The sequence below is a fragment of the Ambystoma mexicanum genome, chromosome 2q (genome assembly GCF_040938575.1).
Source record: "Ambystoma mexicanum isolate Mex_15411 chromosome 2q, UKY_AmexF1_1, whole genome shotgun sequence".
Taxonomy (NCBI): Eukaryota; Metazoa; Chordata; class Amphibia; order Caudata; family Ambystomatidae; genus Ambystoma; species Ambystoma mexicanum.
This window is the reverse complement of record NC_090924.1, coordinates 432,390,606-432,409,949: the sequence shown is the minus strand read 5'-3', so window position 1 is coordinate 432,409,949 and position 19,344 is coordinate 432,390,606. Positions and strand designations below refer to the sequence as shown.

Below are 19,344 nucleotides of genomic sequence, written 5' to 3'. Positions count from 1 at the left end.
TTGACCCCTTTTGAGATAAGCCTGGCTGCTCAGTCACTCTACCAACTTGTGTAGTACAGGCCTATACCAAAGGTTGGATTACCTATTGCCAAGAGGACAAGGCCGGTGTAGTCTCCCACAGGGTTACTACATACGAGCTTGCCTAACACTGATTCAGACAGCCTCAAGATTTGGATGTGAGGCTAAAATGGCTGCAATATCAGTTTCTCCTTTTGTTGCCCAAAGCCTTAAAGGGGAGGATTCCTCTGTCCGCACACAGAATTTTAGCTGGCTGGATCTTAAGGTAAGGGTCGCAGGCCACAAGCTCAGTCCCCATACATACAGACATCCTAAGAGATGTATGCATATAGGATGTTTAGATTTGTTTGAAGTAAAAATACCATTTTGTGAATTTGCTTTATATGCAGAGATATATGAAGGTGACTAACTATAAAACGAAACGGAACATGAATTATTTTTTATTTGTTACCTTACAGTCAGGAATACCTGGAGCGGATGAAGTCTACTCAGAGCATGACTAAGGAGGAGTTGCGAGCCCTGTCAGACAGCTACGACTCAATCTACTTACACCCAGTGAGCAATTTAGGCGTTCTTGTACTAGTGCGCTTTCTTGTATGAGTGGGGTCTGCAAATCTGCAATATTGTGACTCTTAGGTGGTGTATGACTGAGTAATTTGGCTAGTGCTCTGGACAACAGGGCAAACAAACAATGTCGTACAGCCAGTTGCGATACCAAAATGTGTGCAAAATGTAGTACTCTCTGAACAAAAGTAGACACACTAAGGTTTTATTCTACAAGAATCAAAATGCAAATGTATTTTTTCCTGTTTGTGCTCTCCTTTAAGATTTCAATTCTTGTTGACTAATTGTGCAATGACACATAGATGGCAGAGTGTTTTGCTTTATAAATTTCTTATCAGCCAATCACTTTCTACCAAAGTAAATATTGTATCCCTTCAGGGTTTAGATTAGCAATTTCTCCAGCTATTAACAGACTTAACCATTTTGACAGCCTGACTTGCTTTTGAGTCTTTAAGACCTACTTGAGTCTTTGATAGCAGAGTTTTCTCTTGCGCTCACGCTCGCTCCGTCTCTCTCTCTCTCTCTCTCTCTCTCTCTCTCTCTCTCTCTCTCTCTCTCTCTCTCTCTCTCTCTCTCTCTCTCTCTCTTTTACTGCCTCTTTCTCTCTTTCTCTCTCTCTCTCTCCATTATTTAGATTTAGGTATTTTTTTGTTGGTTGATTGAATCTTCTTCTGGCTTCCTCCTTCCAGAAATCATACAGCAGTGCCTGCCTTGCTGCAGGGTCCGTTCTCCAGCTTGTGGATAAGGTGTTTGCAGGAGAAGCCTGTAACGGAATGGCAGTAGTGAGGTAAGACTGTGCTAACCCCCTCAGGTTTAGCTCATATTTTAGCTTTAAAAAAGTGTAATTATTACACATGTTTCTATTCTCCTTGGGAGGGACACTATATGTGTGTTTTATCCCCTAGACCACCAGGACACCATGCACATTGGGGAAAAATGAACGGGTACTGCATGTTCAACAACATTGCCATGGCTGCTCGCTATGCCCAGCAAAATCATGGAGCCTCACGGTAAGCCAGAGGATGAACATCGCAAACATGCATAGATTTGGGAAGTAGATGTTGGTGATGTCATGGCCTGCTTTGTTTCTTTTGTGAGGGGGTGACAAGCCACAAATAACCACGCTGACTCAGGTAGCAAGTGAAAGGGTGTTTATTTGGGAATACAGACAGATTGGCTGCAAGTCTGATGGGATATCTTTCAGGATATTGGGGTCTTTTGGGAACTCTCTCTACTTCCCGCCGGTTTTCCCCCTGCCTAGCCCAGACTTCCCTAATGGGGATGCTCGTTTTCTCACCAATCCGGAAACCTATTTATCAGTCGGTTTACTTATTCTATTGATGTTTCCCTAAAATGGTGGCTGCCTAACTCCCTCCATGATTTTCTAAACTTTATCTGATCTACCCAGTTTATTATCCTATGGAGTTAAGGATGGTGCCTTCTTTCACTAGGTGTCATTCTCTCTCCTTCCACATGTTCGTACCTAACACTTCCCTACACTGGGTGCCTGAATATTCTCCTGCTGCCATACTACTGTCCCTCCTATATCTCACTTCACTTTTCCACCTCTGCCCTTTGATCTTACTTCCCTTCTCACTCCTGCTCTTACTATCCATTTGACCTCCAACTACCACTTTATTGATACCTCCAGAGTTAAATGTTCCTCCCTCTATGCCTTCTAGCTTCCTCCACTACTTTCCTCCTCTCCTTTCTTACTGTTACTCACGCCACTAGTGTACTACTCTCCGAACTACTACCACCCCTGCTACGACTCCCAATACCACTCTGCTACTCATATTCTACCTTTACTCGTCGCACTCCTCCACTCCCACGCACAAACACTCCACAGACCACTCTTTCCAATAGGCTCTGCACTCCTTTCACTCTTGGACGTCCTCCTCCACCTCCTGTCCTCACACAACTAACCCACACCGCACACTCACCAAGCTTCCCTTTAAATACCCCAACCTCTCCCATGATTGGCCATCTCACCCTGGCCAATGTAAGCCCTTCCCCTTTTTGGACTTGATGCGTGTTTGGCCCTAACAGTCCACAGGCACCAGGGCTGATTTCACTGATTTTCAGGGCCTTCTTTTAACCATCCCTGGTGGTGGTTTAGTGGGTTGTTCTCCACCTGTGCAGACTCCATTCCTGGATGCTGCATTGACTTGAAGAGTCTCTGCAGCTCCCTTCTTGTGGTCCGTGTTGTGCCGCTTGTTGCAGGCCCTCTGGGCTGCACAGTCTGCTGCAGTATGGTCCCTGCCATCAGTGTTTCTCCCTGCTGCGGTGTTTGCTCCCACAGCAAGCCCAATGTGGCCTGTCCAGGTAAGTGGTAGCAGGAAGGGGGCCTGCCCACACTTACTCGAGCACCCAGGGGGCTGTTAAGGTTCAAGCTCACTTCCCTTCCTGGCATGGCCGTGCTTGAGGGCTTTATTTTGTATTGTCCTAGATGGGGGGAACTCTGTAGGGACTGGGGAAGCCACCTGCCATGGGATGCAACCCTTTGAGGTGGTATAAGTGGAATCCCACAGTGTTCACCCAGCCTCCCCTTTTCTTATCTGCGGTGAGCGAGCCAGAAAGTCACCTGTTGAGGCAAACCCGCTCATTTCCACTTACCAGGATGTATTGTATGAGAAGTACTTTAAGGACCCCATAATAGAGCATCATGAGCAGATTGTTATTAAGTGTTAGGAAATGTTTTGACTCCTGATTGACTTTTCGGAGTTAAGTAAAGCCTTCTGCTTTACTGCCTTTGCTTAATTCTCCTTTTTATGGGGAGATTGATAGTCCATAAAACTATCAGTGTATCGGGACTATTTCTCTCTTTATGGATTTCTTACATTTTAACAACTGCACACATCATCCTAAAGTGAAGTGTGGTTTGGATACTTTGTATCCTTAAATCTTTTTCCTTTTGAAACTTTTGGGTTACACATACAATGTGAAACAAAGAGGTGATGGCTGGAAGGTTTAGAATTAAACTTCCAAGCGATTACAGAAAGAGGAAAGACCATATGCAAATCAGGCTTGGTCCCACCCTGAAAGGGGCAGTCCAGCCTGAACTGCAAGGCCACATCGCTTCTGCATGAGACCACAAGCATCCGCAGACATGTTTTCAGCCGCATTTGGCGTCATCAATGAGGTGTAGTTTCAGTCTCTAGGCCCACAGATACAGGACCCACGCCTGGGCATACCCGTCCCACTCGGGGTGACAATGCAAAACAAAGGGGTGATCCTCTTGGCCTGTCCAGGATGGGCTGGTGGGTGGCAGCGGATATGTTTCTACTGCATAGATCCCTACAAAGAAGTTCAGCCCGCTGGTGGCCCGAGGACGACTGTTGCCCTGTTCCTTTGTCCTGATCTCGAGAAGGCCCTCGTCGGTGTTTCGACCCCCGCTCGACCATCCGTGCCTTCAGAATTGTCCCTGGACCAACTGGTGGACTGACCAGCTCTCTCCTGGGCTACCACGCTGCAGTCATCACCTTTCCGAATTCAACCTTGGAATTTGGAGTATCTTTAGCTTCGAGGGGATTGGGTCCTCTGACGTATTCCATATCTATGACATGTAATCACCACAGCTGTGCTGCTTCGGAAACTTTTTTCGGCGTCTGCGTCCTGCGTCGATGACGTTGACGCGCCGTCGTCGAGGGCCTCCTCCGACGTCATCCGATGTGATAAGTAGGACGCACGACGCCCGTAGCCTCAGTTCCGTTTTTTCCGCGAACGTGTTGCTTCGTGATTCTCGGTTGACGCCTCGACTCTTTGGAGTTCTGTTCTTCTCGGTTCTTCGAATCTGTTCGTTTTGTGTCAAATCATTCGTGTGAAGATGTCTTCTACTTAGTCTTCGACCCCGCGTCCGGGTTTCAAGAAGTGCGGGGAGTGTGGGTCCAAGATGTCGGTGACGGACTCGCACGACGCCTGCCTCTGGTGCCTCGGGGAGGCCCACGACACGGATGACTGTATCGACTGCCAGTCGCTCACGTCCAAAGCCTTACGCGAACGTAAGAAGAAGTTGTCGGTAGGTCAGGTGTCCAAGCCCAGGAAGTCGAAGTCTGCGGGGCTTTCGACGGATGATTCGAGGGGTGACTCTCCGCGTCATCGTCGGAAGTCTCGTGGGTCTCCTTCTAGGAGTCGGTCTCGCCACTCCTCAGCCTCTTCGAGGCGTTCTCGGAAGCGCCGACACCGGTCGTCTTCCAGGTCCTCCTCGGAAGACTCTGCCCGGCACGTCGCTTACCCCTCCAGCCGTGCGACGCCGGAGGAATGGGCTTCCTTCGGGAAGAAAATGCTGGCGATTCTTGAGTCGCAGGGTACTGCGCCGTCCGCGCCCCCGAGTGGGGTCAGTCGTGTGAGGTCGAGAGACACCGCTTGCATGAGTGGTCGGCACGAGTCACGGGAGAGGTCCCGTTCGGACAAGGAGACTCGTTCTCGCCGTACCCGTTCCAGGTCCCGGTCTTCGACGCGTTCGAGACCGTGTGCACCTGTGAAGTCTTCGAGGAAGACATCGACGTCTGGGGCGTCGAGGGCGTCGACAGGCTTTCTCGAGGCTCCGGCTTTGAGGACGTTGTCGAGGCCGTCGACGCTCGGGTCGTCGAGGGACACGCTCGGGGCTCCGGCCTCGAGGGCTGTGTCGACGCCGCCGATGCTGGAGGCGCTGCGTCTGACGTCGACGCCGATTTCCTCGGCGCGATCCTCTCGGCGCCGATGCCGGTTCTCTCGACGCCGGCGCCGATTCGCTCGACGCCTTTCGTGTCGGAGGTACCCCGTGGCACGGGAGAACCCCCTAGGAAGGCTCTGGTTAAGAGCGAGCACTCTCGGGTGCCTTCTTTTCGCCACCTGGACTATATTTCAGAGGCGGATGAGGATTCTGATGGCCTGGTTCCTAGTCAGGTTCCAGATGAAATTGTCTCGGGCCATAGTCCGTTTGACGAATTGAGACAGTCACTGCATGATGCCAGTGGACTGGACACCTCTCCGGAGGTGGAGTTTGGTAGGCCTGAGCCTGGCTCTCATGCCGATTCCTCGTACCGGCGCCTTATGGCTAGGGTTTCTGAGTACTTGGGATGGTCTGCTCCCCCAGGGGAGTTTGTGCAGGATGATCTGACGGACATCCTTGATGTTGGTCCCCCAACTGACCCGGTACTGCCGTTCCATATGGCTTTACAGAGAAGGGTGGCGGCGGCTTGGACTGCTCCTGAGAGTCTCCCGGCGGTGGGCAGATCCTTGTCGCGAAAATACCGTCCAGCCAGTAGCGACCCCTGCTACTTGACCAGGCACCCCACTCCGGAGAGTTTGGTGGTGCAGGTGGCCACGGCCCCGGCAAAGCAGGCGTCGTACCCTACCAGCCCTCCTGATAGGGACGACAAACGTTTTGATGGCTGGGCGAAGAAAGTGTTTTCTTCTGGTGGTATGGCGCTTCAGGCGGCCAACTCCATTTGTGCCTTGTCTCGTTTCACTCACACTCTGTGGAACTGTGTTGCGTTGGCGGCTGAACATATTCCCGAAGGGGACGAACGGGATGGTTTCCTTGCTATGGTCCAGGATGGTAAGGATGCCATGTGTGAATCCGTTCAGTCGGGTTTGGATTTAGCTGAATGCGTCAGTAGGTCCATGGCGGCGAGCACCGTGATACGCAGGTTTGCGTGGTTGCGGAAGTCGGGATTTGCTCCTGATGTGCAGTCCCGGCTCCTCAACATGCCCTTTGACGGTGAACACCTTTTTGGCAGCAAGGCTGACGAGAGCCTTGAGAGGTTGCAGACCTCAAAAGCTGCAGCGAAGTCGTTGGGCGCTGCAGTTCGCCAACCTCCGCCTTTTCGTCCTAGGGGACAGCAGTGGAGGGGTGGTTCCTTTCGCTATTACTCATCCTTCAGTAAAGCGAGAGGAGCTGGCAGTCAAAGAGGCCACCGCAGGGGTACCAGAGGTGGACGACAGGGTACCCGTGGTGCCAAGGCCGCTCGGGCAGTTGCCTCTTTGCCCTCAGGTAACGCCGCAGCCACTCCCACTCAGTCGTCAGGCCATGTCCCATGGTTCGCCGGTTGGGGGAAGGCTGGCGCAGCATCTTGTAGAGTGGCAAGCCATTACTTCAGATGTGTGGGTTCTGGAGATCATAACCCACGGCTACTGTCTTCCCTTTCGGCACAGGCCTCGCGACAATCCACCGGGGAACCTCTCTTTGCAGTGTCCGGATCCGCTCCTTGCGCAGGAAATTCAAGCCCTGCTGGAGAAAGGTGCCATAGAACTGGTGCCTGTGGCGGAGAGGAACAAGGGATGGTATTCCCCTTATTTTTTGGTTTCGAAGAAAGACGGGGGATTGAGACCCATTATGGACTTGCGCGGTTTGAACAAACTCCTCAGGAAGGACAAGTTCAAGATGGTTACTCTCTCTCAAGTCCTCCAGGCCCTTCAGCTTCAGGACTGGTTGGTGTCACTCGACCTCAAGGATGCTTACTTCCATGTGCCGATCCATCCCAAGCACAAGAAGTACCTGAGGTTCGCGGTTGGCGACTCGCACTTTCAGTTTCGGGTCCTGCCATTCGGATTGACCTCCGCCCCGAGGGTTTTCACCAAGCTCAAGGTGGTGGTGGCAGCGCATCTCAAGCAAGGGGGGATTCACGTCTACCCCTACCTGGACGATTGGTTGATCAGGGGGAGCTCTCCCGGGCAAGTCCTGGATCATCTGTCCGTCACCTGCCGCTCCCTTCACAGGCTGGGCTTCTCCCTCAATTTAAAGAAGTCCCATTTGACGCCAACACAGCGGCTCCAGTACATCGGAGCAGTGCTCGACACTTCCCTGGGGCAGTGTTTTCCTCCCCAGGTGAGGGCTCTTCACATTCAGCAGATGGTGCACAAGTTTCAGCATGCCCAGACGCTCCCTGCGTTCGAGTTCTTGAGGTTGCTCGGCCTCATGGCATCCTGCATTCTTCTGGTGCCAGAGGCTCGCCTGCGGATGAGATCTTTGCAGTGGGCACTCAAGGCGCAATGGTCGCAGTCCTCCGGCAGGATGTCGGACCCGGTTCAGGTGCCGCCCTCGGTCGCCCGGGATCTTCTGTGGTGGGCCGTCGAAGGCAACTTGAAGAGGGGGGCTCCATTTTGGCTTCCCTGGCCGGAGGTGACGATCGTGACGGATGCATCCCTCACGGGATGGGGAGCTCATGCCAACGGGCTGACAGTCAGCGGTCGTTGGTCTCCGTCGGAGTCCAGACTCCATATCAATCTTTTGGAGCTGAGAGCCATCAGGCTAGCCCTGAAGGCTTTTCTGCCGACTGTGCGAGGAAAGAGTGTCCTGATCCTGACGGACAATACAGTGGCCATGCACTACCTCAACAAAAAAGGGGGGGCAGGGTCACTTCCTCTGTGCAGGGAGGCGATGCAGCTCGAGTTCTGGGCCATCCAGCAGGAAGTTTCGATCTTGGCAGTTCATCTGGCCGGAGACGAGAACATGACGGCGGACGCTCTGAGCAGGCAGAGCGCAATCTCTCACGAGTGCGAGGTGGCTCAGGAGATTCTCCTGGAGATCTCCGCCCTTTGGGGGACCCCTCAAGTGGATCTCTTCTCCTCCAGTGTCAACCGGAAGTGCGAAAGGTTTTGCTCGCAGGAATTTCCTCCAGAAGGAGCCTTAGGAGACGCGTTCGTGGTGGAGTGGTCATTCCCGCTGCTGTACGCGTTTCCTCCAGTCCCCGTCATCCCGCAAGTGCTGCGGAGGTTACGGAAGTTCGGTTCCCGGATGATCCTCATTGCCCCGGCGTGGGCTCGGAGGACGTGGTACCCGGACCTTCTCGACTTATCCATCTGCCCTCCACGTCGTCTTCCCTACCGAGACGATCTGCTCTCACGGGAGGGGGGTCAGGTTCTCCATCCGGAGGTCAGATCCCTCAACCTTCACGCTTGGCTTCTGAAAGGTTGAGGTATAAGGATTGGGACCTCCCTGAAGACGTGATGGAGGTGTTGCTTTCGGCCCGAAGGCCAACAACAAAGTCTCTGTACCGTTGCCGTTGGCGTAAGTTCTGCGACTGGTGCAGAGTTCAGAATGTGGATCCTTTTGCATGTGACATCCCCATGGTTCTGTCCTTTTTACTTTCTTTGGCCCACAGGGGCTTGCAAGTGGGTACCGTTAAAGGTTATCTGGCGGCGCTGTCCATCTTTAAGCACTCGTCTGAAGAGTGTTCTTACTTTAAAATCCCTTTGATTTCACAGTTTCTGAAAGGGCTCACTAATGTGTTCCCTCCGTCACCTTTCCTGGTGCCCGGTTGGGATTTAAACCTTGTTCTTAAGTTTCTTATGGGTGCTCCGTTTGAGCCTTTACATTCTTGCCCTTTGAGGCTGTTAACTCTGAAAACTGTGTTTTTAGTTGCGGTTACTTCCGCTCGCAGAGTGAGTGAGTTACAGGCACTTTCAGTTAAGCCTCCCTTCACTGTATTTCACAAGGACAGGGTTGTCCTTAGAGTTCGTCCTTCTTTTCTTCCGAAGGTAGTGACGGAATTTCATTTGGCCCAGAAGGTTGTTCTTCCGGCATTCTATCCTCCTCCGCATCCTGGTAAGGAAGAGGAGAGGCTCCATAGGCTTGTTCCTAGGAGGGCTTTAAGCTTTTATGTTTCACGCATGTCCCGGGTCAGAGTGGACGATCAACTCTTTATTGGTTACGCTGGAAAGCGTTTGGGGCAAGGTGTGACGAAACAGACTTTGTCTCGCTGGATTATTTTGGCCATCTCGGAGTGCTACCGCTTGGCGGGTAAGGACCCTCCGGCTGGCTTGCGGGCCCATTCTACCAGGGGTATGGCTGCGTCTACTGCCCTGCAGAGGGGTGTTCCTATTCGCAACATCTGTGATGCAGCCACCTGGGCTTCAGTACATACATTTGTACGTCACTATTCCCTCGATTCCATCCGAGCACAGGATCTGGCCTTTGGCAAGGTGGTCCTTTGCTCTGCTATTTGATTGGCTATTCTAAATCTTGATTCTAAATTCTTTCCCTCCTCCTTGCTCTGGTACTGCTTTGGGAGTCTGTCATAGATATGGAATACGTCGGAGGACCCAATCCCCTCGAAGAACAAGTTACTTTCTTACCTGGTAACGTTCTTTCGATGGGATGGTCCGACGACGTATTCCATATCGCTCCCGCCCTGCCTTCCCCGCTGCAGAATTTCTTTTGCGATTGCAGCCTACGTTCTGCAAGGCTTTGTGTCTGACTGGCAGTTGACTAGTGTCACACGTTCTGGGGGAAAAAACTACAACTGAGGCTACGGGCGTCGTGCGTCCTACTTATCACATCGGATGACGTCGGACGTCGGAGGAGGCCCTCGACGACGGCGCATCGACGTCATCGACGCAGGACGCAGACGCCGAAAAAGGTTTCCGAAGCAGCACAGCTGTGGTGATTACATGTCATAGATATGGAATACGTCGTCGGACCATCCCATCGAAAGAACGTTACCAGGTAAGAAAGTAACTTGTTCTTCTACTACAAGACTGCTCCTGCATTTCAGCCTTTTTGCATCAACGGAATCTGTGCTGAGCCTGCTCCTTAGTTGGTCCATCGAAGACCGCCTGTCTCTGCCTGATCATGGTGACTCCCGTTGCAACCAGTCTTCTTCGCTTCATAGAGGTGTCCTGAGGTCATCTGCTCGGAAGAAGTCCTCTTCCTTTCTTCACAATGGTGTTCAGTTGAAAGATGCCTGGAACTGAGATTCAAGCACCGCGACCAACCAAAACGAAATTATGTGCCCGAAAGTGCCCGCTGCATCCGCGACCCCTGGTCCTCCCTTGTTCTGATGGAGTACAGAAGAGCATGTCCCGAATGGAATCCAGGAACCTTAACAGTGGTCTCTGGAGAAATCTGAGTCCAGAAGTGCAGTAGGGAAGGGGGTAAGTTAACGTACCGGTTTCTTTTCCCACATGTTCCCCATAGGGTTACATTAGTGTGAAGCACTGCCCCTCTCTCTTTTGCATTGTTTTATTGTGCTTTTTGGAAATTCAAATCCTGGTTTGTTCTTAACATCTCTGCGCCCTATTTTGCATTGTTTTACTGTGCCTTTTGGAAATGTAAATCCTGGTGTGTTTTTAACATCTCTGCGCCCCATTTTTGGCACTGAAGTGCTTCCATTGCCTCTGTTTCTTGCTTCTCTGGCTACTATGACGCCTGGTGAGTTTGTGTTCATGCTGTGCTGTCCCTCCTCTATCCTCCATCCTAGCCTCTGCCGCACCTATGGCACTTAACATCTCCCCTATCTATTCTAACTGCTATATTATCACCAATCCTTCCTCTCTAACAAAGCCTGGAAGTAAAAAACTTAAAAAAGACATCCTTACCACTAACCCCGGCCTATCGATAGCAGACACCTATGTCTGTGCAACCTCCAGACATATTTTTACTGATATCCTCTTTTCTGTTTTTCTGTCCTCTCTCCAGATCTCTGGACTCCTCATCTTATCTCTACTCTGCTCTCACATCTTCACCCGTTAATGGTGGCACTAGGTGGGAAGTACTCTTGGCAGGCTTCTCCTCATCCAGGTGTATTATTAATGTCTATTACAAAGGCACTATCTTGGCGCAGGGCCCTCAACCCAACCTCCACCTCCTTGACCATCCCTCGTCAACTTCCTTCCCACACCTGCTATTTATTCTTCCTCTCTCTCTGTCCCCCCTCCTCTGACTAGTGTGCCACACCCCTGTACCGCTGCCCTGAAAACCTTCAAAGGAAGTGACCTCATGCATCTAGCCATGCTTAATGCTCCTTCTACCACCAAACTCTCTGCTGACATTTGCCTCCTCCTTAAAGACCTTGACATCCTCGCTCTTACCGAGACGTGGTTCAATGCCAGCTCAGTCACTGCTTTTGACTCTCTTCTCCCTCAGGGCTATAAGATCATCTCCAAGCCTCGCCCTAACTGTGCTGGCGGTGGGGTTGCCCTGATCTTCCCTGAGTGGGTCCCTTCTTCCAACCCGTTCCTCTCTGAATGCGCTGACTTCTTCTCCTCTTTCCTCACAACCACCTATAAAATCCTCCTCCTGGGTAACTTCAACAACCTCCTTTACTCCTCTATCACGGCATCCACTCTCTTTCGTGACCTTTGCACCTCGCTCTCCCTCTCCATTCTCCCCTCCGGTCTCACTCAGCTGGACTGCTAGGGAGCATTCTTGAAAATGTGTTAATTCCTTCCACCTTAGAGACCCCGAGCAACTTTTCTGGATTTTGAGGACTTTAACCTGGAGAGAGTGAGACCCTTTTTCCCCACTCTCTCATGTATTTTTATGTGATTTTATACACTGTTTCTTTTTGGTTATGAAGTCTAACTAACTCCATAGGCATCATCTTTTACAATTGTGTCACAAAGCACCTTGAGTGCAGTGCCCCAGGGAAGTCCTCCAGATTTCCCAAGGTTTAAATACCTTCTCTGGGATCAACTACGGTTTGCCAGAACAGTGGAGTGAAATTGACTTCACTTAGCCCTGTAAAATTCTAGACCCAGCACACCCTATCTTACAATAGAGTGCTGGAGGGGTTACTTAGTATCCCTGTGTCTAGTTACTGATGTAGCATTTATATGTTACCCTTTCCTCTCAGAATGGCTGGTGGTGGTGGTTTTGCAATGAACTACCGTTATTTACCCCGACCGCAAACTGTTTGCACCTCCTGTAACGTTAAATTGCGGGAGCCATGTTTTTCAAACTGGCGTTGAGCCTCCTTTGTTAAAATGGGCCCCGGTCTTCTTTTTTCCCCATTTCTTAGTGGAAAGGTCCTTCTCGAGTTTTCTCTGCGCGCCAAACCAGGTATGGTCTGTTTGTTCATTTGGCCTTTGGTGTGGTTTCCCCCGAGAAACCCACCTCTGGCTCCAGTGTGTCTGGGGTAGGCAGGAAGTGAGGGAGGTGCCCGAAACTCCCTGTGCTTAGTCTCCTAGGAGACCCAAATGCACTCTGTGGCGATTGGCTGGCTGACTGTCTGGCAAGGACAGCCACCCTTCTGGGTGAGTAACAGCTAGGCTGGAACGAATGGGAGAGAACTGAATAAAAGGCGAGTCTATTGGCTTGGAAGGCAGAGTCGACCACTGGACGAAGGAACCAAAGAAGAGCTTGAAGAGGACGGCTGCTGCAACTCCTGGACCGTTGGTTTGCCCGGTGAAGCCCTGCTGCAGGTCCGAATCGCCAAGTTCGCATCGACGGAGAAGCCCCTGAAAGGATGACTCCTTTTGAGTTTGTGGGACCAATCAACTCCCAAGTAAGCCACCTGGACACCCATCTCGGAGCTGGTTGAATTTCCTCAGAGTTGCTACAGGAAACCGTAGAGCCAGGGAGAGGGACACCAGATTGTGTGTGTTGCTTGTAAGCTGGCCTAAAGCTTTTGGAAGATCCTCGGAATTCCCACTAAGCAGAACTGACCAAGCCTGACCGCCCTCGGTTGAATGCAGGACCTCAGCAATGAGGAAAGTCCACCCTGACGGCCAGGAACCGCTTATTGCTATTTTCTGTACCGCGAGGAGCTGAAACGCGAAACAGCCACTGAAAGTAAAGTTTGCCGGTTACCAGTTTTGACAGTCCAATGCAGGAGTCCCCCGACATCCTCCCTGAAGAAGTCTTCAGCCGCATCTTTTCTTCTTTACCAAGGTACTGTAAAACAAGTCTAAGAGAACTTACCTCTGACTGTGGAAGTGCTTGTAACTTCTGCAACTCACATGTTTAATCTGCTTGTGGCCCTACATTTGATTATTCTTTTTATCAAAGACTCCTAGGAACGTGTGCAAATACCTTTCTATTTACTCACCTAAAGTGCTGCATCCTATACAAAGACTTTTGCCTATTGACTTTGGCTTAGCCTATTGAATTGAATGACTCTTCTCTTGCTATGTGAAAGTATTTGCCCTGCTTAAGAATATTGGTAATTTCTTGTGTTCTAATAACCGTTGTCTTTTACAAAGTATTGAGAGTATTCTGTATGCCAACTGTAAGGTATTAATGTCCCCAGCACCCTGGTTACTGAAGTCAACTGTGGGTGTAGGTTGTGTTTGTGGGCGATCCCAAAAGGGCCTTGTCTGATCCAGAAACTCAGTGTGTACAGTATTGAAGTGTATTTGTGTGTTAATAGTATATTGCTCCCTTCGAAAGAAGGCTTTATAACTGGCTGATAAATACATTAATAATTGTTTATGCAAGAAACCTTGAGTGTAAGAGTTTATTTGAATACCTGTAACTGTGAATCTTTGTGTAACTCCACTACTGCTCACATTTCCCCTCTTGAGATAAGCCTGGCTGCTCAACATGCTACCAAAACTGTTTAGTACAAGCTTATACCAAAGGTTGGGCTGCCTATACCTGTAGTCATAGTTGCTTGTAGTGTTCCCAGAGGGTACTGCGTTCAAACTTTGCCTAACACTGGTGGCAGGCGGTGAGGATACATTGTAGAGATGTTACATTTAGAGTTTGCTTTACTTTTGTTCAAATAGTAACCTTCCCAAGGCTAAGCTCTACTATAAAAGCAATTGTAACATGCCAGATATGGATAACTTCAGACACGAAGCCCTGATCATTTTAACAGTAGGTCAACTGAAAGAAATGTGTAAAGTCAGGTCTCTCCCTGTTAAAGGAAAGAAAAATGAACTAATTGCAAGACTGTTAGAAAATTCAAAGTATGGGGAGTAGGTCTGTCAACCCTACTATACCAGAAAATGTGGAAAATGATGAGGATGATAATGATTCAGAGTCTAACTCTGTTATTGAAGAGTCAGAAGAGTTAGAGGAGTCTCAGGAAGAGAGCCCCTCTTGACCTCAACCAGCTCTTAGGCCTCAACCTTTAGCCACAGGGACCCTACCCAGTCCAGAACTCAGTCCAGAATTTGTCTCTCTTGAAAAAATGAGACTTGATTTAGAGTTTAAAAGATTACAAATCCAAGATGAAGCCAAACATTATGATCTCAAACTTAAGGGAAATGGAATTACAACATGCTCTTGAAATGAAGAAATTGTTCTTGAAAATGTTTCTATCCCAGAGCCTTCTAGGTCTTCCAGTCCTAAGAGACCTTGCATGCCTAAGGAAGCTGTGAGCATCTATGAGGTGAAACTTTATATTTTGGATTGGTTGGGTGCTTTTGAATATAACTATGGGATTCAGGGTTTCACAGGGAATCCGTTGATTCCTTGGCTTTTGTCTAGGCTCTCCCAGGTTGCAACTGATGCTGTAATGGAGGTGGGGGAACTTGAAAGATTGGAGTATGAAAATGTAAAGCTTGCTTTGATATCTAGATTCGGGAAAACTCCTTCCCAGTACCTTAAGAGGTTTAGGACCCTCAAAAGGACTGATGGTACCCCTTGGGCTACCTGGGTGTGTGAATGTTTGAAAAACTTAGATTTTTGGGTTAAGGATTACAGAGTGAACTCTTTTGAAGGAATAAGAAATCTGTTTTTGTTGGAATCTGAGCTGAGACAGCACTTGGCTGACTTTAAAGAGATTCGTCCCAAGAAGCTAGCAAAGGCTGCTGACTTGTGGGTTACCAACGGGTTGCCAACAGGGCCAATAGGGCCACTCATTAAAAGGATGAGTGGAAGCAGCACAAGAAAGATAGATGACACAGAGAATTCTAAAACCTCCAATCCAAAAGAGGGCCACAAACAGAAGAAGGGTAAGCCACATTGGAAACCAAGTCAGTCTAGTGAAACTTCTTGTGCTAAACCAGAGGGAGGTCAGCAGAAATCCCCCTTTGTCAAAACATTTGGAAAATGTTATGCTTGGGGGTCAACTGACCAGATGCAAGGGTAAACCTTCGGGGGTCCACACTGCCTCCTTAGCATTCATCCCTGAGGGAGAAGTACATATGGCAAGTGGAAACTTTCAACTATTGGCTAAAGACCCCATTGGAGTCTCTGCCAGTGTTTCTTTAGTGCATGTGAGAACAGCAGAATATGGATGTGTATAACTCTATACCAGATAACACAAAAGAATACTACAAGGACAGTGTACTTGTAAATGGTCAGGAGACCCCTGCCATTAGAGACACTGGGGCCAGCATCACAGTGGTGGATGAACATTTCTTCAAACCTGAGGATGTTACTAAGGCACCCAAAGGTCCCACTGAGCTTGCTGGAGGCCCTATCCAAATGGTTCCATTACTACCAGGACTCATCCAGTGCAACAACATGACTGTAGGAATACCTGTTAGTGTACAATGTGAGGTGCCTGGGAGAGTCCTGCAAGGGGAATGACAGCGGCTGTGTTCGCTGTGAGCTCCGGAACAAGACGCCCAAATCAAGAGTCACTGATGGTTTAAAGCTTGATGTTAGGCAGAAACCTGTGCAGTTCCCTCTGGGACCACTGCAAAAGATTTAAGACTACAGGTTTTTGACAGTAAACCCGCTTGGTAGCAGTCTGTACCACACAGATTCACTTGGTAGCTGTGGCTGAGCGGGTTTACTGCCAAACACCTGTAGTCTTAAATCTTTTGCAGTGGTCCCAGAGGGAACTGCACAGGTTTCTGGCCAACACTGGTGGCAGCGGTGGGATATAAAAAGTAGTATCCACTGCCACCAGCCAAAACTCGATCAGGGGGGACGGAGACGTGCCCCCTTGACTAACAGACCCCGGGGCAATCGAATTGCCCCGACCAGTACGTCCACAATATGATGGTTTGTACTGGTTTTTGTTAATAATTTGGGACTAGTAAAGCCAATGGTGACTTTACATGCCCTGGGAGACAGTAGTCAGTCCTAGGGTATGGAGTCTATGGTGGGGTGTCACTATGACACCCCTGTGTCACTGCACGGAGGGTGCTGTGTAACACACACAGTAAAAACACATGAGACCCTATGGAGTAAAGGACCCCATAGCCCATAAAACACATTAACAGTCAAAGGAACACCATAAATCATGTCCAAGAGTGGGAGAAAAAGAGTCTCACTCTTGGCAGGAGAAAAAAACAAACTCCAGAAATCCAGCAAAGCTGCTGGGGGACTCACTAGGTTAGGAAATTCAGCCTAAAGAGAGAATCCTCCCTAACACTTGACTTCTTGCCCGATTTTCACCCCCAGGGTGCGGCTGAAGGAGTGGCAGTTGCGAGCGGAAAGTTGGGGTGCTGAATGCCCTGAATCCAGAGCTATCCCCTGGGAAGCGGTACTTGGTGGCTCAAGAAGAAGTCGTCAGCGCGGGCCATTGTGAGCTCAGAGCTGGGTGCCGAGTTGCATTGACACTCGGATAACATACCCGGCGGAGCAAGAGCTTGTCGCATCGACCCGCCATCTGTGCCGTGAGGAGGAGAGTAGCTTGGCGCCCCCCAGTAGGGCTTTGCAGGGCTCGCGCAGTGCGGAGCGCCCCGCCACTCGGATGAGGGGAAGGAGAGGCGGAGCCGAGGTCTGAGCAGGGCGTCCCCGGTGATGGGGGATCGCTTCTCCCTGTCCACCATGCCTGAGGCTGGCGCTCCTGCTGTCCGACAACCCGACAACGTTCCTCTGATCTACAGCATGGTCCGGAGGAGAGTGGACCTTATCACCTATGCTGGAGCTGGAACATTGAGGCGCTCGGGCGTGCAGGGATACTGCGTCCTGTTGATCACCGCCCGCCGAACATCTGCCTGGATCTGGACCCCGACGGAGGTCCGTGGGGACCGAGTCTGAGCTCCATCGTCCTTGCACAACTATAGAAGTTCCCGGCGCCCAAGCGACGAATGACAGGTGGGTGGCGGCAGGTTTTTGGGGGTGCCCACTGAGAAGCCTGCCCGGGGATACAAAGCAGGATTATCCGTCCTGGGCCCTCCGCAGGACTGATGTATACAGCATGAGCTGCACAAGCTGAAACATCCGCACAGAAATATTAGGAGCCACAAATAAAGTTATAGGAAATCTCGACACTGCCTCTTACAGCCCAAGCTGAGGATTTAAGATCAGCGCCTACTGGGTAGGTTCCCGCTTGCCGCCTTCTACTCGAACACAAACCTCTGCACTGGGAGAATATTAGCACAGTCCACACTAAACCCACTGGCGATGCCTAAAACTGCAGGAAAGCGGAAAGTACACAGCATACAGGCCTTCCTGACGCCGCAGCCTGCAACCCCGTCCTGCACACGCATAGTTACAGCAGATGTTCACCCAGGCCTATCTCTAATACAGGATTCAAACATGGCCCTTTCCAGAGAGGCCTTTGAGGGAATGCTAAGGTCCTTTAAGCAAGACATCACCCAAGAAATTAAAATGGAAATCAAAACCTCTAAGGACTCTTTTGCCCAGTCACTTGCAGACTTGACGTCACATCTAGGGGGTCTGGAGACTAGAGACAACGAGCTGGAAAATATGACCTCTGAGCATACGCACGACAGTGAGGTCCTCACAGAAAGGGTGAGGATCATTGAAGAACAGCTGGAAGACATCTGGGCGAAACAGGCGGATCTTGAAAATAGGTCAAAGAGGAATAATGTGTGTCTTCTTGGTATTCCCCGGCAGGTCCTGCCCGAGTATGTTGAAGCATTATTTAGATCCCTCCTTGACCTTTCCCCATCTGAAGATCTGAAGTTGGACAGAACTCACCGAGTATACTCCTCGGCCCAGCTTAAAAGAAATATACTGCCGGAAGTCCTTACTCGTCTGCACTTCTTCCGTCAGAAGGAGGAGATCATGTTGGCAGCCAGGAATTCAGTCTCAATACAATTCCGAGGAGCAAAGGTACAGCTCTTTCAAGATCTTTCCCCGTACACCCTAGCGAACAGAAGACTACTACAGAGGGTGACGACTTGGCTGAGGACTAAAAAGGTTTGATATCGCTGGGGATTCCCATGCAAGCTACTCTTCGACCTCCATAATCAGCACTACGTAATCTCCTCAGAGGACGAGGCTAAAGGGCTAATGTCAGAGGCACCCAGTGAAGATTCCTCGAGGCCATACGCCCGAGACCTGGGCGGAGCCACCTTTGACCCCATGCCAAAGGACAAACGTGAAAAGCCCCAGGGCTGGTGTCTTTTGGAAGCAAACCCATACCAAGAATCGGAAACCACGGAAGCAGCTGAGGGGCAGGGTGCGGCTAGCAGAACTGGAGAGGCATCTGATCTAATGACACTCAGTAAGGGGAAAATGGACTCCCCGTTTACTTATGCCTAACTAATGGTACTCCCCCGGGTGTGAGGCCTCCCGGGTCGTCGGACTGGAGGGGTCAGACTCATAGACCTACCTCCTCTTTCTTTCTGATCCTGCGCACCGCTCACCTGGCCCCTCGCCGTTGAGGAGCCCGCGTAGGAGTCTCATGTTGGCTCAACTTAGAATCCGGGAGGCACTCCAGGCAACCATAGCTCCTGAATACTTGACCCTGGGCTGACTATGGATAATAGAAGTTCCTGCTGTCTTGCAGATTTGGGCGCCTGAGTGGATGGCGCCCGACATGTTTAACGGTTGGTTAAAGTTGATTTGGGAATTGAGGTTGTCAAAATCCTTAACGATGTTGTTTCACCCATTTTGCTCTGATTGTTTTTTCTATGTTTTTTGTTTTCTTTCTAACATGAGGCCAATAGGCTTCAGTTATGATCCCACACACCACACAATACCCATAAGCTGCACCACAATGAAGAGCCTCTTGGGGCATCTCTTTCCTGACCCCCCTCGCCGGGCCTATATCGTTTGCCCTTACAGGAGGCGGGATATCCCGTGGGATATGTTCATGGGGGCCGGGAACTGACTGTCGAGTATGGGGGCTCTCCCGGGGGGTTGAACGATTGTCACCTAACAGAACGCAGAAGCCTGAGCGAACCTGACATGGCGACCCCAAGTGTTTAAGTGCATCACTCTTAATGTACAAGGCCTAAATT

General features: G+C 50.3%; 1 protein-coding gene across 1 annotated transcript in view; it reads left to right on the top strand.

The window, feature by feature from the left end:
* The window catches only part of HDAC6 (histone deacetylase 6), a 1,945,770-nt gene that overhangs the window by 522,636 nt on the left and 1,403,790 nt on the right, over positions 1-19,344 (top strand). Inside the window, exons 7-9 of the mRNA XM_069647471.1 lie at positions 477-573; positions 1,272-1,369; positions 1,488-1,592. Coding sequence (XP_069503572.1) covers positions 477-573; positions 1,272-1,369; positions 1,488-1,592 — 300 coding nt within the window. The remainder of the gene's footprint in view (positions 1-476; positions 574-1,271; positions 1,370-1,487; positions 1,593-19,344) is intronic.